Below are 25,430 nucleotides of genomic sequence, written 5' to 3'. Positions count from 1 at the left end.
AGGACTGGATCACAAAACCAAAGTTACAGTGTAGTTTATGCCAAATCATGTTCAGAAGTCCAAATCCAATAATGCTGGTTACTTGTGAAAATCATACACAACAACTCAATTGAACCAATTGGTTCGTTTTTTAGCTGTAGCTGTTGGCAATTAACACATTCACCTATCTAACTATTAGATTCTTATTTACATTAATTTTATTTTTTAAAAATTGACAGATGTTGAATTTCACAATTTCCTGTGACTGGATTATGTTATATACCATTACAACAGTGTCAGTTTAAATCAGAGAAGGTTTATTGAAGAATTTACATAAAAAACAATGATGAATGGCCTTAGTGATAATCCAGATTTAGAAGTAAGTTTAAATTGTAACTCCGCTTATTCTGTATTCATATATAGGGTTCATTTATTGGGGATGAAAAGTGCAAAGCAAAAAAAAACAAGTAATATAGCACTATACTTTTTTTCAATCTGACAGGTCCCATACATACTAACAAAATGACTTATTGAAACCAGTTACAGATATATACTTGTACAATGTATATTCTTTTCAAAAGGGAGGATGATTATCAGTCTACAACATACATATCAGATAAAGAAAGATAACTCAAACACACATAAATTGAAGTATTAAAGATTTAAATTTTTAAAATTGATTATTAATATTTAAATTTTTATTTCATATACCGGTAAACTAAAAATACCTGTACTGTGTCTTAGCTAGTATTTAAGGGTAGAGGGACATAGTGTTAAGATGAAGGGCAATTTAATATGGTTTCTTGTCAAAGAAGGGACAACTTAATCATGATATAAGGAGGAATCATATTAATTTGATGTGGTCATTTGGACAGACTTGGTCATGATTTATGACCATCAGGTAACTTTTGACTCTGTATATTTTGGACAACACATTTTGCTTATTTGCTTGCATGCAGATCATGCTTGAAAACATGATATAGTTTTGTATACATGTAAATGCCAAGAGTTTAAAGATTAAAACAGTCAGATATAACAGTTCACACTTTAGTTCTTATATAATATGTTGCTATTTAATCTTTTCCAAAAGTTTGTAATTCCTTGACCTATTAAAAGAAATGTTTTTAACTTTTCACTTCCAGGACATGGATCTTCATTTAAATCTTGAATCACTGGATACAGCCAAATCACATTCACATTTTGAAATGTCTGATGAATCATCAGAATGGGAAGATGACCCTATGATGATGAATCTAGAAGTTAAAAAAGAAAAATTACCTGATGAACTTTCCTTAAATTTAGAAGGAATTGATGGTGCTGAGGGAAGTGAAAAGCAACATGGAGGACTTCTTCCTTATGGTAATGCAATATTATTGCTATTTGGCATATTATTCCTTTAAGTTTTTTGTGATAATTTTTCATATCATGATACTCTTCTGAGATAGAAAATTATTGCTAAAAACATAGGACTTATGTGCCGTTGTCAATGTAAACATCAACAACGTCATAAGCAAAATAGCAATAAACAGATTATCAATGGTCTATCAAACTCGAAGATGTTGCCCTTTAATGAGATTGTAGCTGAGAAACACCCTCTTTTTGAAAAACCATTGATAATCTGTAATTCACTATAAAATGTTTGTATACACACTTTCATATCAAAACTTTGAGTATTACTAATCAAATGATATGTAAGTTCATTACTTGGAACATTTTCCTACTTTTAACAGTGAAAAGGTGTATTTTTAAGGTATAATATTTCTAGAGATAGATACTAAGATTAGGAAAAAGTTCTAAATAAGATTGTCATTCTATAATTTGAAATGGAGCCGGTTTCTATACATGTAGGAACTACAAATCAGATTTTCCTGAAATTTTTTATCAGTCATCATGTGAACATGCTTTACAGTGTAATGCAGTTATAGATCCATTGATCCTCAACTGCTTGCTTACTGAATACTTTATATTCTATAACATAATTGCCATGTTTGAAATTTTCTTCACATTTTTCAGTGCTACTACAGATAGGAGCTTCCTAAAATTTATTATCAGGCTTCATGCCAGGATGCTTTACAGTGTGATGTGTTTTCAGATTTATAGCTCATCAACTTTCTGTTTACCTAAAAGCTTACATAAAGCTGGGTTACCATTAGTGAGCAGTAGCTCAAGGTTTTACTTGTTATATTAGAAGTTAAGTTTATGTACTGATTTCAGTAAAGTAGGATGTTCACTATCAAAATAATATACCCACACATTAATTTTTCTGTACATTTTTTTTTATTTGACCACATATTTCTGTTGGGATAAATATCATTCTTAAAAAAATGATGATGATTATATGTGATGAATTGTAGAAGATGGTATTGATGTGGATAGTGATGAAGAAAAAGAAATAATGAAAGAAATAAAGGATGAGATTCAAAAACAGATCAGAGGGGAAATGAAATCTGAATTGGAATTGTACCAAGCCAAGGTGGCAGCCTTAGAAGCAGGTAGTTCTAGGGCAGAAGAGTCGGACAGGGATACAGGTCAAGATGACATTGATCCAAAAATGAAAGAAGCCATTTTGAAAATGAGAAAGTTGGACAGAATTCTGTCCAAAAAGATAAAACGAGAGAGAGAAGTTAAGAAGGACAGAATGGTATTGGAAAGGAGGTAAATTAGTATGAAGCTCGTTATGCACAAAATACCAAGAAAATTAGAATACATTAAACCAACACTCATACAGTATTTAAGCAAGAAAATTTCAATGATACCAAGAACAGCTATCTTAATTCATAAATCAAAGATTTAAGACAACTAAAGACACCATGGCTAAAAAAAAGACAGGGATGCAAATTTTAAGAGCATTAAACAGGAAAGCAAAATTTAGCTCCAATCTGCTTACACATATTTGTCTATAAACTCAGAATAAAATATTATTTTTTGGGTAAAGAAATGCAATCAAAACCCTATTGTACTGACTTGATTTCTAAATCTTCCAAGGTTTGTTACTACTTTTGAGATACACAAAATATAGTGCATTGATCATAACATTCTAAACATTCTATCCATGAACATTTCCAGAAATTTATCAATGAAATATATGCTCGGATATTCAAGTTACAAAATGAAGTTATACTTGTCAAGAAAATAACATAACTTGTGCAAGGTGCAGTAATCTAATATCTGTTCCCAAAAATATCAATGATGTCATTGTTAAAGTAATCTGTAACATTGGAGTTATCTTCCTTTGTTCATATATAATTGTAGTTGAATCAACTACAACCAATGCTTTATACAATGCAATATTTAATTTTACTTCCCACTGAAAAATTTAAGCAATCTTTACCCTTCAGTGCTTACAAGCACTTTGATTTCTTTGTCCTACCAACCTCCTTTTAGCAAAATACAATCTGTGAGATCCTTGTTATCTTTTAAAAACAAGAAACCATTTAGAAAATATCTGTGATAGACTGCATCCTTAGTGAACAAGAAAAAGAAAAAAAATATCAGGATCTCTTAGTTGAATAAATATATAAGTGTACACTATGCAATAGCTTCTTAATACAAAATCACCAAATACTGGCATAGTACCATGCATGGGGACTACCACTTCTTTAAAGATAGTTGAGAGAATGTTTGTACTATTTTTAGGTAGTTAAGCTGCCTTATGCAAGCACCCTAGATTTGTGTTCTACCCAATAAATGCTGAAATATGTGCCATTGTTATTATCTAGCTGGCTATTATGTTATTTATAACTAATTGGACATTTTTTTAATACTTTTATTTCTGGAATACAAAAAATATGACCAGAAAAACCTTAAATGATCGTCGAACTACCGAAAACTTTTGAAGTTGCACATAGGAAGTAGTGCTCAATAGAAATCCGTACGTAGTTTATTATCCCCTGTGCTTTTGGCTACGATGTCAAAGAACAATTGTATGAAATATTTCATCGCCGAAAATCGGTAATTACAAGTCGTTTATATTTCCCAAATGGTAAAATGCGCAGGAATATTGTTCATGTACAACAATATAAGTGGGCGGTAATATTTAACTTATCTTGCCAAATAAGGTTGTTGTTATTTTATGAATGATACGAGGTCATGAAACAGATGCGGAAATCGACGTTGATAGGATGTTTTAAGTAATGTGGACAAACTCGTCCCCGAGACAAGTCGGACCGAATCTAATCAAACCGTCTAAGAAGACAACTTTGACCGTTTGTCAGATTTACTTAGGGTTTCATAAAATATTAGACTAAAATGTCTAGCGGAACCATTAATCTTTTGTTTGTGCATTGGTGTCTATTTAGGGGTACTTGGAGGGGCCTGAAAAAGGGAGGAAATTTTTGTGATTTTACTTTTTACTATAGAACCCTATGGGATTTTTTTTTTTTTTTTTAATTTTCAAATGACTATTTCTCTAAAACAGTATTGTCCTGAATATGCATGAAATATTTGCCACTGGACGTTAAGCAACCAACAATCAATCAATCTAAAACAGTAAGTGATAGACACATGCAGTCTTCAGTAATGAGAACAGGACAATAAAACAAATCAACCAAAATATAGGGTGAGTCCCTGGGGGTCATCCTAACCCCTTCAATTTGAAAATGTACTTTTATCTTATAAACCGTCGCGATCCCCACCCCAAACAATATATATACTAGTACTTGTATGGGACAATAAAAGAAATCAAATGAAAATAATTTGGGGGAGTCCCTGGTGTCGTCCCACCCCCTCCTGTTTGAGAACTTGGAAATGGTCGAGATCCCCACCCCCTAAACCATAAATATTCAAGTTCGGGACAATAAAACAAATCAAATGAAATATAGGGGAGTCCCTGGGGTCACCCCACCCCCTCCTGTTTGAGAATATATGGGGAGTCCCTTCAACCCCTCATGTTTGAGAACTTGGAAATGGTTGAGATCCCCACCCCTAAACCATATACATTCATGTATGGGACAATAAAACAAATTAAATGAAATATAGGGGGAGTCCATGGGGACACCCCACCCCCTCTTGTTTGAGAACTTGTAAAGATCCCCACCTCTAAACCATATATATTCATGTATGGGACAATATAACAAATCAAATGAAATATATGGGGAGTTCCTCGGGTCACCCCACCCCCTCCTGTTTGAGAACTTGGAAATGGTCGAGATCCCCACCCCTAAACCATATATATTTAATTTGGAGACTTATTGTTTTTGCTCAGTTCTTATTATTTTTCTTATTCTTCTTCTTTTTCTTTTTCTTTTTCTTCTTCCGCCACTATAAAGATGAACTTGTCTGCAGCGGTTCTCCAAAACCCTTGTCAGATTTACTTAGGGTTTCATAAAATGTTAGATTAACATGTCTAGGGGAGCCATCAACCAATCGTTTGTGCATTGGGGTCTATTAAGGGGTATAAAGAAGGGAGGGGTTTGCTTAAGAAACCTATGAGATTTTATTTTTTTAAATTTTCAAATGACTTTAACTTGAAAATTGTAAGTGATAGACACACGCAGTCTTCAGAAATGATCACAGAACAATAAAACAAATCAGATGAAATAGAGGGGTGAGTGCCTGGGGTCATCCCCCCCACCCCCATTAATTTGAGAATGTGCTATTATCTTGTGAACGGTCCAGATCCCCACCCCTAAACCATATATATTCTTGTATGGGACAATAAAACAAATCAAATGAAATATAGGGGAAGTCTATGGGGATCACCCCCTTATATTCTTACCCCACCCCCTTCAATTTGAGAATGTGCTTTTATCTTGTAAACGGTCGAGATCACCACCCCTAAACCATATATATTCCTGTGTGTCATTTCAAGAAGATTTGAATGACATACAGGGTTAATCCATAGGCATCACTTATGCATATCCCAAACCAATTTGTACTGGACTTGTCAGGCGACCATGGGAATGACAAATTATTGGAGCTTTGTTTGGGAGACTTTGTAACAGCATCCTGTTACAATTATTTCTTGTCATGTATGGGACAATAAAACAAATCAAATGAAATATAGGGGGAGTCCAAGGGGACACCCCACCCCCTCTTGTTTGAGAACTTGTAAACAGTCAAGATCCCCACCTCTAAACCATATATATTCATGTATGGGACAATATAACAAATCAAATGAAATATTTGGGGAGTCCCTAGGGTAACCCCACCCCCTCCTGTTTGAGAACTTGGAAATGGTCGAGATCCCTACCCGCTAAACCATATGTATTCATGTATGGGACAATATAACAAATCAAATGAAATATAGGGGGAGTCCCTGGGTTCACCCCACCCCTCCTGTTTGAGAACTTGTAAACGGTCGAGATACCCACACCTAAACCATATTTATTCCTGTTCATTATTTCAAAAAGATTTGAATGACATACAGGGTCAATCTCCTAGGTGTCACATATGCATATCACTTTACTAGACCAAACCAATATGAACTGGACTTTGCCCAATGTCAGGAGACCATGGGAATGACGAATTATGGGGGCTTTGTTTGGGAGACTTCGTAACGGCATCCTGTTACAATTATTTCTTGTTTATTATAAAATTTTATTGATGCAAAAAATGAGTCTAGGTTAATTGAATTTACTTTAATTATTTATTAAATTATTTCTGGGTCTATAATAATTTTCATTTATGGCTCATTTTAAAGAAAACATATAAATCTTTCAAGCAATGTAAAGCCCGATAATGTTTGACCAACTGTTTTATAATCACCTGTCATTTTATTCCAAACTTGGTATGGAGTAACATCATGCATATGGGGGTGAAGATGGGGGTCATTTACATTGATATATGAGTTGCTTTTGAAAACCTTGATGAAATATTAATTAATTTGCCTTAATAATCAATTCATTTAATGAACATAAAATTGTACAATATACGAATGTTTAATGTTTGTTCTTTCAAATCTTTAAAAAAAATTGAAGCAACACTGCCACAGTTTTCATAATTACGTTTGCCTTGGTTTTTGGTTAACTGCCTACAGCACTTACAGTGCTTTGATTTAATTTTTTTTTATATTTATTTTCAGGATAAAGAATGAATTAGAAGCTATCAACCAACAGAATACTGATGTCAAATTAAACACAGAGAAATTTCTGGCTCTAACACTGCCACCTAGTCACAATGAAGGTATTGTTCCTGTTTCCATAATAAACAAATAGTAGTAGTAACTGTACTGGTACAGATCAAAATGTATCTACATATATTGAAAAAAATTGATTCTTTATAATTTCCATAAAAAAATATTAATTTAGACAAAACATCAAAATTTCTAAAGATGACTTCAACCTTATATCAAAATTTACATGTTATAAAATATTTATTTGGATATATATGTGTGGGAGGGGGTCAAGGATCATGCTCATATTCATTAAGTTTAAAGAAACTTATGCATGTGTGAAATGAGTATTAAAGAAAGTATATGAATATTTTGTACATGGCTTTACACAAAGACTTTCCATTACTGTTTCTGGTATTTTGATTTTAGGTGATATTGCAGGTTAGTTGAATCACCATGTCCTGCATGTCTGATAAACTATCGTAATTATTTGCATGAATTGTTACAACACCTGATATCATTAGAAAAAAGGAAATAACACACAAATTTCTTTTGCATTTTTCAAATTGCATGATTTTTCTGGAGACTTGGAAGTACGCAGTATGAATCTTTGATTTCCCTTCCAAAATGTCAATTTTGTGAAAGCTATTGTGATTTTTATTCAAAGAGCAAAGCTTAAAATGTTGATTTTTAACAACACACAGAGCAGAAAGGAAATATAACCGAATGAATTTCCCTAATGATACAGTCTGTAGTATGCCTGCAGATATTGATCTGATTTTTGGTTCGTAAATATATATATGGAATAGAGATTGCATTTTATTCTGGTTGACTTCCTTTTGGCAGAATTATGGCCCTTGGATTAGAAAATTTCATGAAAATTCCAGACTTTTTTTGTAATGCCTGAAAATCTGAATCTCATTTTTGTCTCGTCTGTGACAAAAGAAGCAGAATGCTACCTAAGTATTGCAATCCCCCAGTGGCGGCAGGGAATACAGATGCTTATGTTACAAAGTTTTAGTCTGTCATATGTCACAGTTGTCCTTGACCTCATCATCATGGTTCAGTGACTGATTGAAAAAAGTTTAGTTTTTTTATTTATGTGAATTTCTCAGTTATTATGAGTAATATGATAACTATATTTGGTATATGGGTTTCTAGCAAGGTCTACATATCCGCCAGACAAAGTTCACCTGGCCTCGATCTAATTTCATGGATCAGTGATCAAGGTTGAAGTTACATGATTAGGTCCGTGTCTCAGCTACTGTAAAACAGTAGGTCAACTATATTTGGTGTATGGATTGATTGTATGGTGTACATGTCAGTCTGGCAAGTGTCATTGACCTTGACCTCATTTTCACTGTTCATTGGTCAATGTTTATTTATTTGCGTTTTGGTCTGTTTTGCTAATACATTTACTACAGTACACACAGAGAGGATGTAATCTCATACTCCCAACACTGATTCTGGTGTAACACAGTGTCACACTGTGAAACACAGATTTCTCTCCCAAAAAACACCAAGTAATTACTCCCATCTGGGAGGGTTTTATGACCTGTTGATTGCAGGTAAGAGTAATAAAAATCAACAAAGCACGACTGCATGGTCTGACAGTGACATAATTACATGTCAACTATTCTCTCACTTCTTCCTATTTCAATCATTTCCTATTTAGTTTTATTTCTGAAAGCTATAAAAAAAGGTTAACGAAATGATTTTTAAAATTTTTATACAAATATGTATTTTTAGATTGGAAAATTATTTACATTCTTTCATAATCTCATAATCAAGAATGGCAACTTGATATTTACAATAAGTTGTATTCATAGTCAATGATAGTCAGTTTAAACATATAGATATTAGTATATACATGGTTTAAAAAATAATAGTAATGATACAAAAAAAAATAATGAATAAAATAAAATAATGTAGATAAATTACATATATATATTATATTTATATAATCTTCCTTTATTTCTTATCATTTAAATTTAGAAAAAACGATTGAATAAATTCAACTAAAATATATGTCTTTATTTTCTATTAATAATACTCCACTTACAGGTGATGTTTTGTTTGTTTTTGTATGTTTCTTAGGTATGAAAACCCAACACTGTCAGAACAAATGCTGAATATAATTTTAATAAATAAAGTTGTACAGGATTCTTTAATAAAATCAGATTATAATATGTCTCTGATTAAATTTAACAAATCTCACACTTTTCATCATTTTTGTGACTGTCATTTAATGACAGGAAACACAAGAAATGTTTATTGTAGTCATCAACTACTGGCACACTTCAAAGGTAATCATAGCAATAAAAATCATGTTGTTGGGAGAAACCACACCAAGGTAATAAACAATTAAGGAGTTTTAGGGAGGAATTACTCCAAGTTTCTCCCAATTTCCTCCCAAGATTTGGAGAGAGTTGCTGGAGTTTCTTGGTGTGACACCAAGTTTTTACACAGTGTAGGGAGTATGAGATTACATCCTCTCTGTGTGTACTGTATAAGCAAAAGGTCAACTATATTTGGTGTATGGAATGATTGTAAGGTGTACATGTCTGTCTGGCAGGTATCATCTGTCCTTGACCCCTTTTTTCATGGTTCATTGTTCACTATAAACTTTCAATAGTTAGGTCCTTTTCTTAGATACTTTTTGCAATAGGTCAACTACATTTGTTGTATGGAATGATTATAAGGTGTACATGTCTGTCTGGCAGGTTTCTTCTGACCTTGACCTCATTTACATGGTTCATTGGTCAATGTTAAGTTTTCATGTGTCTTTTTTTCAGATACTATATGCAATAGATTAACTATGTTTGGTGTATGGAATGACTGTAAGGTGTCTGTCTGGCAGGGTTCGTCTGACCTTGACCTCATTTTGTTACTTTATTGGTCAGTGTTCAATTTTTGTGATAAGGTCTGTTTCTAAGATACTTTAAGCAATAGGCTAGTAATATTTGATGTTATTATGTATGATATGAAATAAAAGTGAACATGTCTGTTTAGCAGGGTTCATCTGACCTTGACCTTAATTATATTAATCATTGATATTGTTAGGTTTATGTGATACTTGAAGTAAGACCTTCACATTACACACTTTTCACATTAATATAATCAAGACAACTAAAGCAGGTATATTTTTAACTTAAGTTACAAATGCACATATTGATTTCAGAATTATAGTCCCATCTTTTTCGAAAATAAAAAGGCAACCAGTTGCTCAAAAGAGTTTTTGTAGTGAAAGTAATGTACAGCTTTGTTTGCATTATCTCAATTACTGTCAACAAATATGTATTATTCTCTTATGATCTATTAAGCAGGTATTATGTTTCAGTGTATACATTTTGATAGACTTGTAATGTTTTCAACTTTCCTTTTGTCTGTCAGCTTGTTACAGTTGTATAATTCTTGTCAATAATCCTCTTATACATGTATTCTAATATCACATGGGAGGCTGATTTGTCCCTCTAGATCTATTTCTCAAATCATATAATTGAAGGTCATTTCATGAAATGATTTTGTACATATATATCCACTTTGAAGTCATATAAACATATTGATAAATTATATAACATATTGTAGGCATTAAGTTATCAGATCTCCCAGATGAGCCAGTATTTGCCACACAACTAAATGAACAGGATTATCCAAACCTGAAAAGTGGAGGTGCTAAGTCTAAAGGTGTGTATTTATATAACTGTTAACATCTTAACACAAATAATTTCTCTGAATGAACACATATTTTTTGCCCGTTTTAATATTGATGAAGTACCATATTTTTTTCCTAACATGATTAAGTTTGCTTATCACATGTTTTATTAATTAAATCATTTAAAAAATATCACTCAATGATTTGTTAAATTGAGTATTTAATGATAAATGCAATCAAGGTTACATCTATTGACCTCATGCTTCCTCTTTCCTTATCTTACCTTCAATCAATTATGAAGTGTAGATCAGGGTAATTCCTGTTAAATATTTATGAAGCTGTTTGTCACTCAGTTCTTGTGTACTGGATCTGTGGATGTGGATTGAAGCTAAGGATACAACTGATATCCCTGAATTTCTATTCTTGGTGGCTTAGACATTAATAAAACTGGGAGGCTTTTATACTAATTTATGAACAAAGGTTGTCTGTAAACTTCTTAAGATGACTAAAACTTTACACTAGTAATGTAACTCTAAACATTTACCAAACAATGAATTCATGATAATGACCATGTCTGTCTATAATTGAATGTGTCAGCAATTTATCATCTTTTTTTCTTTCTTTGACTGCTATAAAATTACAAAACAACTTTTAAATCTGTCTATTATATGAATGAAAAAAATGGTTTAATGACTTTCCATTTTCAATTTGACAGTAAATTCAAGTAGAAGTGAGGCTTCCCAGTCAGCTAAGAGTACAGATAGAGATGCGATGTCAGCAAGTGATACTACATCTATGAATGGCAGCATGAAAGGATCAAAGAAACATAAAAAGAAGAAAGATTTTATAAAAAGAAACAAAGAGGTATCATTTTCAGCATTTAAAGCTGAAATTTAATTTACATGCTTTGCTGCTTGTATGATTTTAAATAAATAATTCATCAGAATTAAATTTTTGGGTTTGATACAGAATATTTTATTGATTAAATTATAGAAACAAACATGTGACTAAGGTTTTGATTTTTTTTTTAATATTTTCTTTGTTTTAGCTGTATTACAATGCATTGACTTGGGTAATTCAGGTTAATACTGATAGTATTCTGAGGAAGTCATTCAACATACTATTGAAAGAAAAAAGGAGGAAAAAAGTACAACCCTTTGCCACTAGTTGCGTCACACAATTATTACAATGAATCCTAAAGAATGTCATGATGTTAATGACTTAATGGACAGTTCTAATTTTAATAAATTGTACTGAGTCATCTACAAAGGAGGAATTTTTAACAATTATTTATTTATTTTCAGAAATCTTAGCAGTGTTCAATTTTATGAATTGACATGACTACATATACTGTTATAAGTTACTGATTCTGATTCATATAAGTCAGAATTTAAACTGATATTAATTTTTTCAATATAATCTAGACATAATTATTATTGTATTTTGTAGCTTGCTGCAGATGCAGAAAACCCAATACCAATGACCCAAGAAGAGAAAGATCGTATAGATTCTCTTTTAGCTGACCTTGACCAATTGCCAGAGATAACAGAGGATGAAGATGTTGATGTACGTTATAAACATGCTTATATTGCTTGGAAATCATGAGATTTGAACTCTAATTTAACATTATTTTAAAATAGTTTTATATGTTAAAATTACATAATTGTTGAAAGTTTGAATTGTTTGCAATCTTTATTGTTAATAAAGATTTTTAATTTGGTGTTGTCTTTCTTTTTGTACTTTTATTGTGAGTTTTATAGATGAGTATAAAAGTTCTTGCAATGGAACCTTGTATGGCTTTAGCCTATAAAATAATAAAACAGATACATGAACTTCAAACAAGTAAAACTTTAGAAAGGAAAAAAAAAAGAAATAAACAGGAAAACTAAGTAGAAAAAGACTTAAGAAATTGAAAAACTAGAGATACAAGATCCATAGTATGTATGCTTCATTCACAGGAGTTCAGAATTCCAAGATTTGAGTTAGCAGTACATTCTGGTGAAGGATTTGTTCCAGATGATGATGACCAGAAATCTTTACGAAATATTGAAAGTAGGCTTAAGGAAATAATGCCACCAGAAGATTTTGAATCTGTCATGCATACACCTTCTACACCTCAGGTTGGTTTAATTTCTTATGCAGTTTATCACTTCTTATTTGGCAATATGTTTACACTTATATATGAACACATCACTATATTGTTTCATCTTGCAATGAACAGTTGCATGCCTCATGATTTGAAAGTGAAATGCATGATTTAAAAGAGAAATGCATGATTTAAAAGAGAAATGGATGATAAAAAATCTATGAGACAGCAACCAAACAATAGTTGGTGCCAAAACTTAAAAATTTAAAAGTCAATGAATGGACATCCATTTCCTAACTCTACTACTGTATGTTTTAACAAAGGCTGCATTCAAGTTTACATGTAATTTTCCTTCATTGAACACTTAAATTTGTGGTTCACCTATACAAGCGAAATTCCATGAAAATTGGTACTCCATGAATAACAGTGAATCCACAGTATTGGATATGTGTTGTCATACAAAAAAACTCAACCCTTTATTTACATTGATAAGTCTTTAAATAACTTAAAAACTGCAGTATGTACAGGTATACACTGCTGTGAAATGTTAAGATATTTACAATTCAGGATTTCTGATTGATCGGAATTTTGGTTGTTGAATCACTTGAAAAAATGTTGCTGGCTAGACAAAAAAACTGAAACTTTTTATACTAGACTTGGTAAAAAGCAGACATGAATGACACTGAGAATCTCGGACTTCATTGTTACTGGCTTTAACACAATGTTTATTTCTTAACATGTATCTCTTTTATTTCTTCTATAAATGCATACACTCTTTAAATAAATGTTGTTTTATGTCTGCAAATCTGAAATCTTTTGGAGAGAATGTATTCGGATGGACTTTAAAGCAACTGCAGCTTCAACAACAACAAAAATTTCTTATGAACAAATAAATAAGCATGACAAGATGGAATGAACTGTTGTGTACTATTTATTTTATTTGATTTTCAAATTTTATTGCACAGTCGTATAAGTTATTCACACCAGTATCAATTAAATCTAACATGGACATAGAACATTTTGGAGAGAAGGCTTTATTAGAGTATAAAGATCAACGAGAACTGAGAGAAAGGCTGTTTGATGTAGATGAACAATTATCTAATTTGAGTAATCGGGATGAAGATGAGGTAAGTGGGAACTAGATTGGATTACTTGAAAACAGCTTTAAAATCAGTACTGTTAAGTAAGGTCGTTAGCTATTGCTAAACTTAAGAAAAGTTAAACAGGAGATGCAGTAATGGTATAAAAAATATCAGGTCAAAAGTTGAGAACAGAAAGTCAAACATTATGATGTTATTGATAACTTCCGGTTCTACATACATATGTAAATAAAAATCAGCAATAGAAATCAGTATGATATAGACATAGAGAAATATTGTTTTATGTTGAATAATAGGTATTTAAGAATGCAAGACTATATGGTATGGGTTTTGCTCATTGTTGAAGGTCAAATAGTTACATCCACGTAATTTGGATTCTGATGGGATAGTTTTCTCAATGACAATCATACCACATCTCCTTATTTTTAAATATACCTGATGTCTTTTAACTTTCTTTACTCTGGTTAAAGTATTTAAGCAGTTTCATCAAACTCAAAAAAAATTCCTTCAAGCAACAAAAGAGGGACGAAAGATACCAGAGGGACAGTCAAACTCATAGATCGAAAACAAACTGACAACGCCATGGCCAAAAATAAAAAGACAAACAGACAAATAATAGTACAGATGACACAACATAGAAAACTAAAGACTAAGCAACACGAACCCCACCAAAAACGGGGTGATCTCCGGTGCTCTGAAAGGGTAAGCAGATCCTGCTCCACATGTGGGACCCGTCGTGTTGCAACAATATGTCTTATCAGCTGAAATCAAAATATATCTAAGATGCATGCCATCAATTTCTTTATACGTTTCCAAGATCAATATCCTGATAAACATCCTATTTTTTCTCTTAAATAGTTCTCAGTAGTTATCTCAGATCTGTGTCTTTTGTAAGTTAATGCAAAAATCCTATTATCTCAAAGTGTATGAATAAAGCTGTAAACTAGTCCCATCAAACAATACTGACCTTGAAGGTACCATCACACCAAGGCTTCCAAAACGGTCATATATTCAGGACATTTGTATAATGTCCGGTAAAAGTCCAGCTGGGCAAAGCATGAAACGGACATCTACTTTTTAGTTTTCAAGGCTTAAGAGACGGTCATTTTTTACATAATTCGCGATCTTTTTGACCCAACCTGTCGCCTTTAACAGCCACACATTTCCGGTCATAAAAGTGACATGATCATTAAGTATTATCAAAACAACCCCTACTTTAATACCTTCTCATTTTAATCAAGGCTAATTAGTTGTCGAACAGATGAAATTTACCTGTTCAGGTGACAGGTAAACTATTTTGAACCGGACATTGATCGGTCTATTCAAAGTTATTTTCTTACATTTCAGCGGTTTGCATCTAATTAATTTAGTTAAAAAGATTTAAATTATCAGAAATACGTTTACAAATATGATTTGATGAAAAAATTAAAAAGATGAAAATGAAAAATCGTCATAACCACGTTGTTTGAACCAGAGACATGTCTCTGTTTGAACTAGTACAAGTGTGCGCATGTGAGCAGGTGTTTAATTTAATAATGCTAACTAATTTCTTAAAAAAATGCTTAAATTGTCATTGATACCTTTATCTCACGTTTATTTCGAATATTTTCTTGAAGAAATAACTACGAACACTCATTCATGCTTTGCAAACGTACACGGAATTTACGTATCCGTCTCTGGTCCATGTTTTACCATTGTCAAGATAACATCCGGTTTAGATTTAAAACGAAAGTAAAGTTTTTGACAACGTTATTTTGCACAAATAAAGAGTCTAAGCAGATATAAGTACGCTGATGTTGCACACTTCGAATGATGCACTGCCAATTTAACAGTTTACGTCAGAACTTCGAATATGAATCAAAGAAAGTTTAATATCGTTTTTTTTTTAATGTCAATCATTGGGATGGCCAACTCGGCAACTGATTACCATAATTGCCTTTTATTTATTTAGTCTTAAGGGATTAAAATCGGGATAATATATAAAATGTCCGGCTGGCTAAAAATAATTTTGGAAGCCCTGCATCACACTTACTAATAAATCTATGGAAAATTATGTTTTTCATTTTAGTCGAGCCTTCGACTTTAGTCGAAAAAGCGAGACATAGCAATCCTACATTCCGTCGTTGGCGTTGTCGTCGTCGTCGGCGGCGGCGTCCACAAATATTCACTCTGTGGTTAAAGTTTTTGAAATTTTAATAACTTTCTTAAACTATCCTGGATTTCTACCAAACTTGGACAGAAGCTTGTTTATGATCATAAGATAGTATCCAGAAGTAAATTTTGTAAAAATAAAATTCCATTTTTTCTGTATTTTACTTATAAATGGACTTAGTTTTTCTGCCAGGAAACAACGCATTCACTCTGTGGTTAAAGTTTTTAAAATTTTAATAACTTTCTTATACTATTTTGGATTTGTACCAAACTTGGACAGAAGCTTGTTTATGATCATATGCTAGTATCTAGAAGGAAATTTTGTTTTCTTCCAGTTAACATTACATTCAGTCTACAGTTAAAGTTTTTAAACATTTAGATTCATAAACTATCCTGGATTTTTACCAAACTTGGACAGAAGCTTCTTGCAATCAAAAGATAGTATCAAGAGGAATATTTTTATTGATTTTCTTCCTCATTTTTGTTGAGCCTGTGATTAACAGAAAAAGTAGGCGAGACACTGGGTTCCGTGGAACCCTTACAAATTTTTTTTCAAATGAACATTTTTTGTATTTAAAAACAGCCATTAAATTGTGTATTGTTCATTTCTAATTCTAATATCCTGTCTCATATTTTCTCCTTTGAAATTTGGGACGGAAGCTAATTTAAAATGAAGTTTTAGAGGACACAGATTAATTTCGTAATACTATTTTAAATCATCTAAAGACAACACATATTTTAAATTACACAGAAAACAGATTACTTTTGTTAAAAATATTCTTTATTACGTATACAATTGAGCTTTTCAAGAAATAGGTGAAATGGAGTTACACACTTTGACCACAGGATAATGCATAGAATTCTAAATTAAATATAATTCATGCCCTTACGATTTAAATTGCAATTTAAGTATCTCCTAGTTACAAATGATCTCTTGGAATAACAGGATAGCAAATAATGTCTTGTGAAACTTGAAACAGTATAACTCTTAGTGCATATATATATTAAATTAGTATAAATTAGGTAATTTTAATTTTTACTTCTTTATTTTTGCAGTTGTCAGAGATTTCAGGAGTTCTACCAAGGTCTCAACTAAATGACTTGTTAGATCAATGTGCTAGGTCATTATCTAGGACATCATATTCTGACATATCTTCTAGAGTATCAGAAGCTGATTCAGAATCAACATTGTGTAACTCTTCTGAATCTACACCCAGGTAAGCATTTCTATATTTCTCAGATCAAAAATAATTTTGAGATAATTTATAGCAAACTTGTTCCTAAGTTTCTTATAAAAATCTTAAAATTTTATGGAAAAAGGAATTTCTGTTGCAATTGAAGATACAGGATATGAAGATAGTCAAAGGGTATGTTTTATGTCTCAAACAATTTTATTGCTGCTTAATGTTTAAATCTAGTATTAAAAATAGTTTGGGTCAAGACCATCTTTTTTGCAGAAATTCAACAAGCTTTGGTTTACCTCAATTTGAAGTCAGTTCATGCATAGTAGATCAATAATGAAGAAAACTATTTAAGTAATAGTGTTTGTGCTCTTATCAAGTTTTAAAAGAAATGTTACAGACATGAAAATCTGTTGCCAGATAAAATATATATAGAAGATCTGTTAAAAATTGCCTTTATCAATACTAACATTGAATTTATTTCCAAAGTTTAGTAAATAAGTAAACATATTTTGCTATCCAATTCTTAACTCTTATGGTCCTTCATCCTGTGGATACTTATACTTTCACATTGCACAAGGTCATGCTTTGCCTAGACTGCTAATAACCTCTTTAATCTCAATCCATTGGAATTTGGAGTTGTACTGTCAGACAGATTTTTGTCGAGCCTTCGACTTTAGTCGAAAAAGCGAGACATAGCGATCCTACATTAAGGTAAAAGTTTTTGAAATTTTAATAACTTTCTTAAACTATCCTGGGTTTGTACCAAACTTTGACAGAAGCTTGTTTATGATCATAAGATAGTATCTAGAAGTAAATTTTGTAAAAAAATAAATCCATTTTTTCCTTATTTTACTTTTAAATGGACTTAGATTTTCTGCTGGGAAACAACACATTCACTCTGTGGTTAAAGTTTTTAAAATTTTAATAACTTTCTTATACTATTTTGGATTTGTACAAAATGGACAGAAGCTTGTTTATGATCAAAAGCTAGTATCTAGAAGGAAATTTTGTAAAAAAATAAATCCATTTTTTTCTGTATTTTACTTTTAAATGGACTTAGTTTTTCTGCCAGGAAACAACATATTCACTGTGGGGTTAAGGTTTTTAAAATTTTAATAACTTTCTGATACTATTTTGGATTTGTACCAAACTTGGACAGAAGCTTGTTTATGATCAAATGCTAGTATCTAGAAGGAAATTTTGTTTTTTTCCAGTTAACATTACATTCAGTCTACAGTTAAAGTTTTTAAACATTTATTAGATTCATAAACTATCCTGGATTTTTACCAAACTTGGACAGAAGCTTCTTACAATCAAAAGATAGTATCAAGAGGAATATTTTTATTGATTTACTTCCTCATTTTTGTTGAGCCTGCGATTAACAGAAAAAGTAGGCGAGACACTGGGTTCCACGGAACCCTTACGAATTTTTAGTCAAGTTTGTTAGTTGGAGTTAGACTTTGAAATAGCTATCAGTAACTACGAGTGTTCTTAGATTATAGCATGGGATTGGTATGTAAAACATTACTGAATTCAGACCTGCCAACTTTAGATTTATGGGCGGGGGGGGGTTTTCACCAATGAGAGGTGTTGACCCGACCGTTGAAATCCTCCATTTTATAAACTGAATACCTCAAAACAGGCATTTTACAGAATTGGAATTAAAATTACTTTTTTGGCACATATCTAGTCTTTCAAAACCACAGTATATTAGATTAAATCATTAATAACATGTATAAGAATATCAGAAGGTCCTCCTCCTAAAATCCGCCATTGAGATATTGAAAATTTGGCAGGTATGAGAATAACATTCTAATAGTCATTTAAATTCTGGATACCTCAGTGGGAAAGCTTAAAATATTAAAAGTTTTATATGTCTTCAGTACACATTGTAACTTGTTTTATTATAGAACACCCAAATCTTCCAGGGAAATGCTGATGGAAAATCCACCTAAACTATCGGGTGATGTTTTACACAAACTGTTGACTGATGCACATACAGCCCTTCCTTCGAGACTGTCTACACTAAGAGAGGAGGATGAAAATGGTTTGTTAAAATTTTTTAAATCCTTTTCTCCAATTCTTAGAATGGTAATCATTTCTCATTCCATGTAAAAATAGATTATGCCACTACCTCTTTCGGGTTAAAAAAAATTGTGAAATACAGTGAATTCAGAAACTTTTGTAATGTTTTTATTATTGCAATAATTGTACAGGGATTGATTGCTTTTTGCAAAAATTAAAACTAACATTTTAAATTTTGATAGCACATTTGGAATGATATATCTCACACATTTGTTCATTGTTTCAACAATGGCAATAATATAAGCATCCACAACTTTCTGAATTTACAGTACTGGCCATCGTTTCCAAAAAAAATCTACGACAAAAATAGATTGTAAGTACATGAACATTTCAGTATACTTACGACCAATGTAAGATTTTTATTGAAACACAGGCCAGATAGTTACATCTAGAGTAATGAGATGTGATGTCACATTTACATAACTAAATTACAATGATTCAAAATTCAAATTTACTATTGAAACTGTCAGATGGAAAAACATTCCTAGGGAAGAAATATTGCATATTATGTAAAGATAGTCAAATGGGTATGAACTTCACATTTTATTTACCGTTATTTGTCAACACGTCAACACACAGATATCAACTTTCAAGGGGAGAAATATATAGCAGATTATTTGAGAATAAATCCTAGTGATATGATAAAATGAAATGGATGCTTCATTTTGTAGTACTAAAGTCCTCAATAATTTGTCTGTCTTTCTTAAGAAAATCACATAATATTTACGACTTAATGGTCAGTTAAAGATTAAGGTCAATTGTAGTTTTACTTTGTTGACATTATAAAAAACAAATGAATATCATAATGCTTCGCTATGTCATTCACAATTGCCTTCTAATTATTATGATAGTTTGCCTCTTATTCCAAGTTATGCTATCTGACAGTAAATAAAATCTTGAATCTTGAATCTCACAGAAGAAGATGTGACTCTCTCATAATGTTTAGAATATAAAATAGAGTTTTCAACAGCTATTTCTGATTTGGCCAAAAAAAAAATCTTTCTATTTTATGATGTCATGAGGCATAATTATTGTTCGGAAGTAAGCTTGCACATGCAATAGGTGGAAATTTCACTGTCAATATTTTACAGCTGAAAAAAGACCTATACAAAAATGCAACAAAAAATAATGACATTAAAATAAACAAAATGCCATAAGCAAAATATAAATTTACTTTTTAGTGTTATGACTGTCTGTAACAAAGATGTGATGTGGCTGTAGAATATCCAATTCTTTAAAATTATGTCAGAATTAAATTAAATTTGAATATTCATTTTTTTCAGATGACGAAATTGAAAAAACTTTTGTTGAGGATGTTTCTGCTCGAGTTGAACGATGGCGGAAGATAAGAGAAGATAATGAAATCTATAATGATGTTGAATTGAGCAACGAAATATCAGGTGTTTTGTCTGAAGAGGCTGAAAGTGCTCGAACAGAAAGATGGAAAAAAATTCAAAAACTTTTGATGAATATTGAAAGTGAAGACAATGAAAATGACAATAGTCAAACAGACCGTCCATATACAGAACGTCCTTCTAATGAACCTAGTCAACAAACAGATACAATACAAGAATACAGTTCCAGAACAGTAGAAGAAACTAATGGGTCAGAAACAGACATTTATCAACAATGGGTTCCTAGTGAAAATTATTCAAAAGAAAATTTAAAACCTATTAATTCAATGAATGAACCTTATTTTCAAAGGAAGGCTCAAGTGCTAAAACATGATAATTCTAGTTTGGAGAGAAGTGATTCTGTTACTAGTGATTCTAAAACTTCATTTTTACCAGAAATCAACCGATCTGGTAGTCTTGTATATCAGGATTACAGCAGAGCTTCTAGTGCTCAGAGTGGTAGAAGTTCTGCTTCTTCAGTTCGGACTAATATTTATAATACTAAACATCAAGACTCTATAGAGATTATGTCCATAGATGGGGAATGTATAACACCTAGGCCTCCTGATTCGGAGAGGCCATCAAGTAGTAAATCACGGACAGTTACACCTCTGAATAGGTGATGATATATATCAGTATTTATATACATTCCATTTTTAATCTGTGATCAAGTTTTTACAGAATGTAAGATTTATAGAAGTGTCATTGCTACATGAAAATATCATTTCTGTGCATAAAATGTAATTAAAGTCAAAAGTGTTTTTAGGTTTTGCTGCTTTCTTTAAAGAGTTCATTAGCATTTAGCAACACCGTTTAATCACATTGTGAAGTTAATTACTTTATCAGGATGATATTTATTTGCTTATTACCATAATTTGTTTGATAGCAATTATAAAAGTCAAAAATTACAAATTAATACAAATTTGGAAATCCTAACTTGAAATTTATACATATTTTACAGTATTATATCAAAGCTAGCTTTTTTGAGTTTTTCTAATGTTTTATCCACAGAAAATACTAATATAGTATTTCTCTGAAAATTACTTAAGTCTGTAGACATACAAATCAGGGAAAATATCAACAGTGATTATGTTTTTGTCTCGCCTTGACAGAGTGAAAAAGCGAGACATAGATATGCTGTTTCAGGCGGCGGCATCAACAATGTATTAGTTTATGCTTAGGTTAGTTTATGGGGAACCACTTGTGGTAGGTCAAAGATGTTTGGGATGCAGTTGTATTAGCATCGGCACATCTCATTTCCATGGAGATTGTTTGGCCCTGCCCCCGCAATCATGGTCTATTGACTTTGAAATTTTTGCTTACTTTACGTGTATTAGTTGTGATTAGGTCAGTTTATGTGGAACCACTGGTGGTAGGTCAATGATGTTTGGTATGCATTTGTGTTAGCACTAGTACATCTCATTTCTATGGAGATTTTTAGGCCCTGTACCTTCAGTCATGGTTCATTGACTTTGAATATTTTGCTTTCATGTAAAAGTATTGCTATTTCAATTTCAACATATGAATTTTGCTATCAAAATAACAAAAAGGCGAGACATATCTCTGTGTTAACTGTTTATTTTTAAGTTTAAGAAAGTTGAATGCAACATTTTTACCAAAAAAAGATTCTAGATTTTCATACAATGATATTTCTTCTGATAGATTTTGAAGAAGCAATCTATGTTCATTTCAAAAATATTACACATTTTGAATTTCCCACCATTGCTCACACAGAAGGAAATAAAGTTCACTAAAATTATCTTCTTATTTCATTTAATAGAAAGAGGGATAAATTTTGTTCAGCAATGGTATTAGCCAAAATGATAATCTGTTTAAAGGAAAATAAAAGAAACACAGTGATCCCATAAAATGCTGACACTTTTTGAATCTGTATTATTATGCAATATGCAGAATAGTATTTTTGCTATAACAATGTATAAGACAGACAAAATATTCCTTACCCGAAATTATCATGCAATAAAAGTTTTCTGTTTTAAAACATTCAAATTTAAATAAAAATGTTTCACTCTCCATCCAAAACACTATAAAGTGCATTTTTGCATAATATCTTAAAATAGTCTGTCACAAATAGCAATAACTTTGAAAAAACCAACATAACTTACGGTTTGAATGTGTATATGCCTTTTAATGTAATCCAAAGGTTTACAGATTTAATCTCATTTGAAAGAAAAGTTTAGAGTATCGGGTATATAATTTCATTATGTGATTTGAAAATTTTCTTCAAAGCAAAGGATAATATTTGCTTGGTATAAATGTACAAACAAAGTTTGCTTCCTCCAATGTTTTGATTGATATACAACAAATATAAACAAATCGACAATATATAAATATTGAGATGTCATATTATTGCTGAGACATCTATCAAATAGTGAAAATGATGGTGATACATGTATAAGCAACTTTAGCTCACCATATGACCTTCAACAATTAGAAAAAACAATACCTTATAGTCAGCTATAAAAGTCCTTTACATGACAAATGTGAACAATTTAAAATAGAAAACCAATTGCCTGATTTATGACAAAACAATATTTAGATTGTTGGGTTGCTGTCTTGTTAGCATTTTACCCAGATCTTTTGTACAAGTATTGATCAATTTGAACATGTTGTTGTAGGAGGTGATTCTGATAGGCTAGCTAGGATGGTGCTAAAAAATAAATTTTTAATGTATGTAAAATGAACTCTGAGAAATACAATTACATGATGATAATAAACAAGGTTGTTGGTTGAACAAATGAGGCTACAAAGTATTGAATACAGAATTTTGTTATGATATGCTATTAATATTAAACATAATTTCTTTAAAAGAGTATGGAATAATTTATGAGGAAAAAATGTGATTTAGTGTTATACACTGGTTAATACGACTTTTTTTAATTGAGTATTTATTTCTGTATAATTTATTATGTTACCTATAAGTTAATGTTGGTTTTATGTAAAGCCAATTAAAAGATTTAACCTAATGATGTATTTATAATTGGCCATGATACACTAATGATTTAATGTCTTTAATACAGTGACTAATAGATGTCAGGTACCCGGTATATGTCAATAAGAACCCTAGACAAAAAACTGGGCATTTAGATATCATCTTATGGTCTTCAACAATACACAAAATGGTGCAATATTGTATGCAATATGTCATGGTGTACAGTCTAGAGAACTTTTGAATGAATTTAACAGGAAACCTCATAGGTCTTTCATCAACACTTAATTCTCTGAAAGTATAAAAAAAAGTAAGCCGTAACTAAAGACAACCCATTAGCATGGTAAGCCTTCCTGCCTTGACACAGGTAAATGAACATTTTATTGTGTTGAACTAGTTTATTGAGCACTATATCTTCCCCTTTTATTAACCTTTACCCATGGAATGACAAAATGTGCACAAGGAAAAGTTAAATAAAAATCGGTTAAGAAAGAACACATAACTCTGTAATAATGGTCAAAGAAACAACAAAACCACAGCTACAAGTAAATTAATACTACATAAGGCTTGACTACCATGCAAAAGTAGATACATTTTGTAATCTTTTACGGATAAATGGCCAATCTCTTATTGTGTCGGTTTAATGTATTCACAACTTGTCTTTTCTTGACCATGATGATTTAGAGCTTGACATATTGTATACCTGTCTATTGTTGCCCTCTAGTTGTCTTTTGTTATACCATGATGATTTACAGCTTGACATATTGTATGGACACCTGTCTATTGTTGCCCTCTAGTATCTATATGTCTTTTGTTATACCATGATGATTTACAGCTTGACATATTGTATGGACTGATAATGGACACCTGTCTATTGTTGCCCTCTATATGTCTTTTGTTATACCATGATGATTTAGAGCTTGACATATTGTATGGACACCTGTCTATTGTTGCCCTCTAGATGTCTTTTGTTATACCATGATGATTTAGAGCTTGACATATTGTATGGACACCTGTCTATTGTTGCCCTCTAGATGTCTTTTGTTATACCATGATGATTTAGAGTTTGACATATTGTATGGACACCTGTCTATTGTTGCCCTCTAGATGTCTTTTGTTATACCATGATGATTTAGAGCTTGACATATTGTATGGACACCTGTCTATTGTTGCCCTCTAGATGTCTTTTGTTATACCATGATGATTTAGAGTTTGACATATTGTATGGACACCTGTCTATTGTTGCCCTCTAGATGTCTTTTGTTATACCATGATGATTTAGAGCTTGACATATTGTATGGACACCTGTCTATTGTTGCCCTCTAGATGTCTTTTGTTATACCATGATGATTTAGAGCTTGACATATTGTATGGACACCTGTCTATTGTTGCCCTCTAGATGTCTTTTGTTATACCATGATGATTTAGAATTTGACATATTGTATGGACACCTGTCTATTTTTGCCCTCTAGATGTCTTTTGTTATACCATGATGATTTAGAGCTTGACATATTGTATGGACACCTGTCTATTGTTGCCCTCTAGTTGTCTTTTGTTATACCATGATGATTTAGAGCTTGACATATTGTATGGACACCTGTCTATTGTTGCCCTCTAGATGTCTTTTGTTATACCATGATGAATTAGAGTTTGACATATTGTATGGACACCTGTCTATTGTTGCCCTCTTGATGTCTTTTGTTATACCATGATGATTTAGAGCTTGACATAGTGTATGGACACCTGTCTATTGTTGCCCTCTAGATGTCTTTTGTTATACCATGATGATTTAGAGTTT

At 31.7% G+C, this 25,430-nt stretch overlaps 1 protein-coding gene across 1 annotated transcript; it reads left to right on the top strand.

Moving 5' to 3' along the window:
* Positions 1-214: 214 nt before the first annotated feature.
* LOC127737654 (uncharacterized) lies at positions 215-23,669 on the top strand. Its single transcript, XM_052248513.1, has 12 exons — positions 215-358; positions 1,122-1,338; positions 2,334-2,634; positions 7,001-7,101; positions 10,619-10,717; positions 11,401-11,549; positions 12,135-12,251; positions 12,644-12,805; positions 13,737-13,898; positions 17,079-17,239; positions 19,117-19,253; positions 20,575-23,669. Exons 1-12 carry the CDS (start codon positions 323-325, stop codon positions 21,306-21,308), a joined length of 2,376 nt encoding a protein of 791 aa, XP_052104473.1. The 5' UTR covers positions 215-322; the 3' UTR covers positions 21,309-23,669.
* The last annotated feature ends 1,761 nt before the right edge of the window (positions 23,670-25,430 follow it).

Source organism: Mytilus californianus, unplaced genomic scaffold, assembly GCF_021869535.1.
Source record: "Mytilus californianus isolate M0D057914Y unplaced genomic scaffold, xbMytCali1.0.p SCAF_4, whole genome shotgun sequence".
NCBI classification, from domain to species: domain Eukaryota; kingdom Metazoa; phylum Mollusca; class Bivalvia; order Mytilida; family Mytilidae; genus Mytilus; species Mytilus californianus.
The sequence above is the reverse complement of the archived record's forward strand: the minus strand, read 5'-3'. Positions and strand labels throughout refer to the sequence as shown.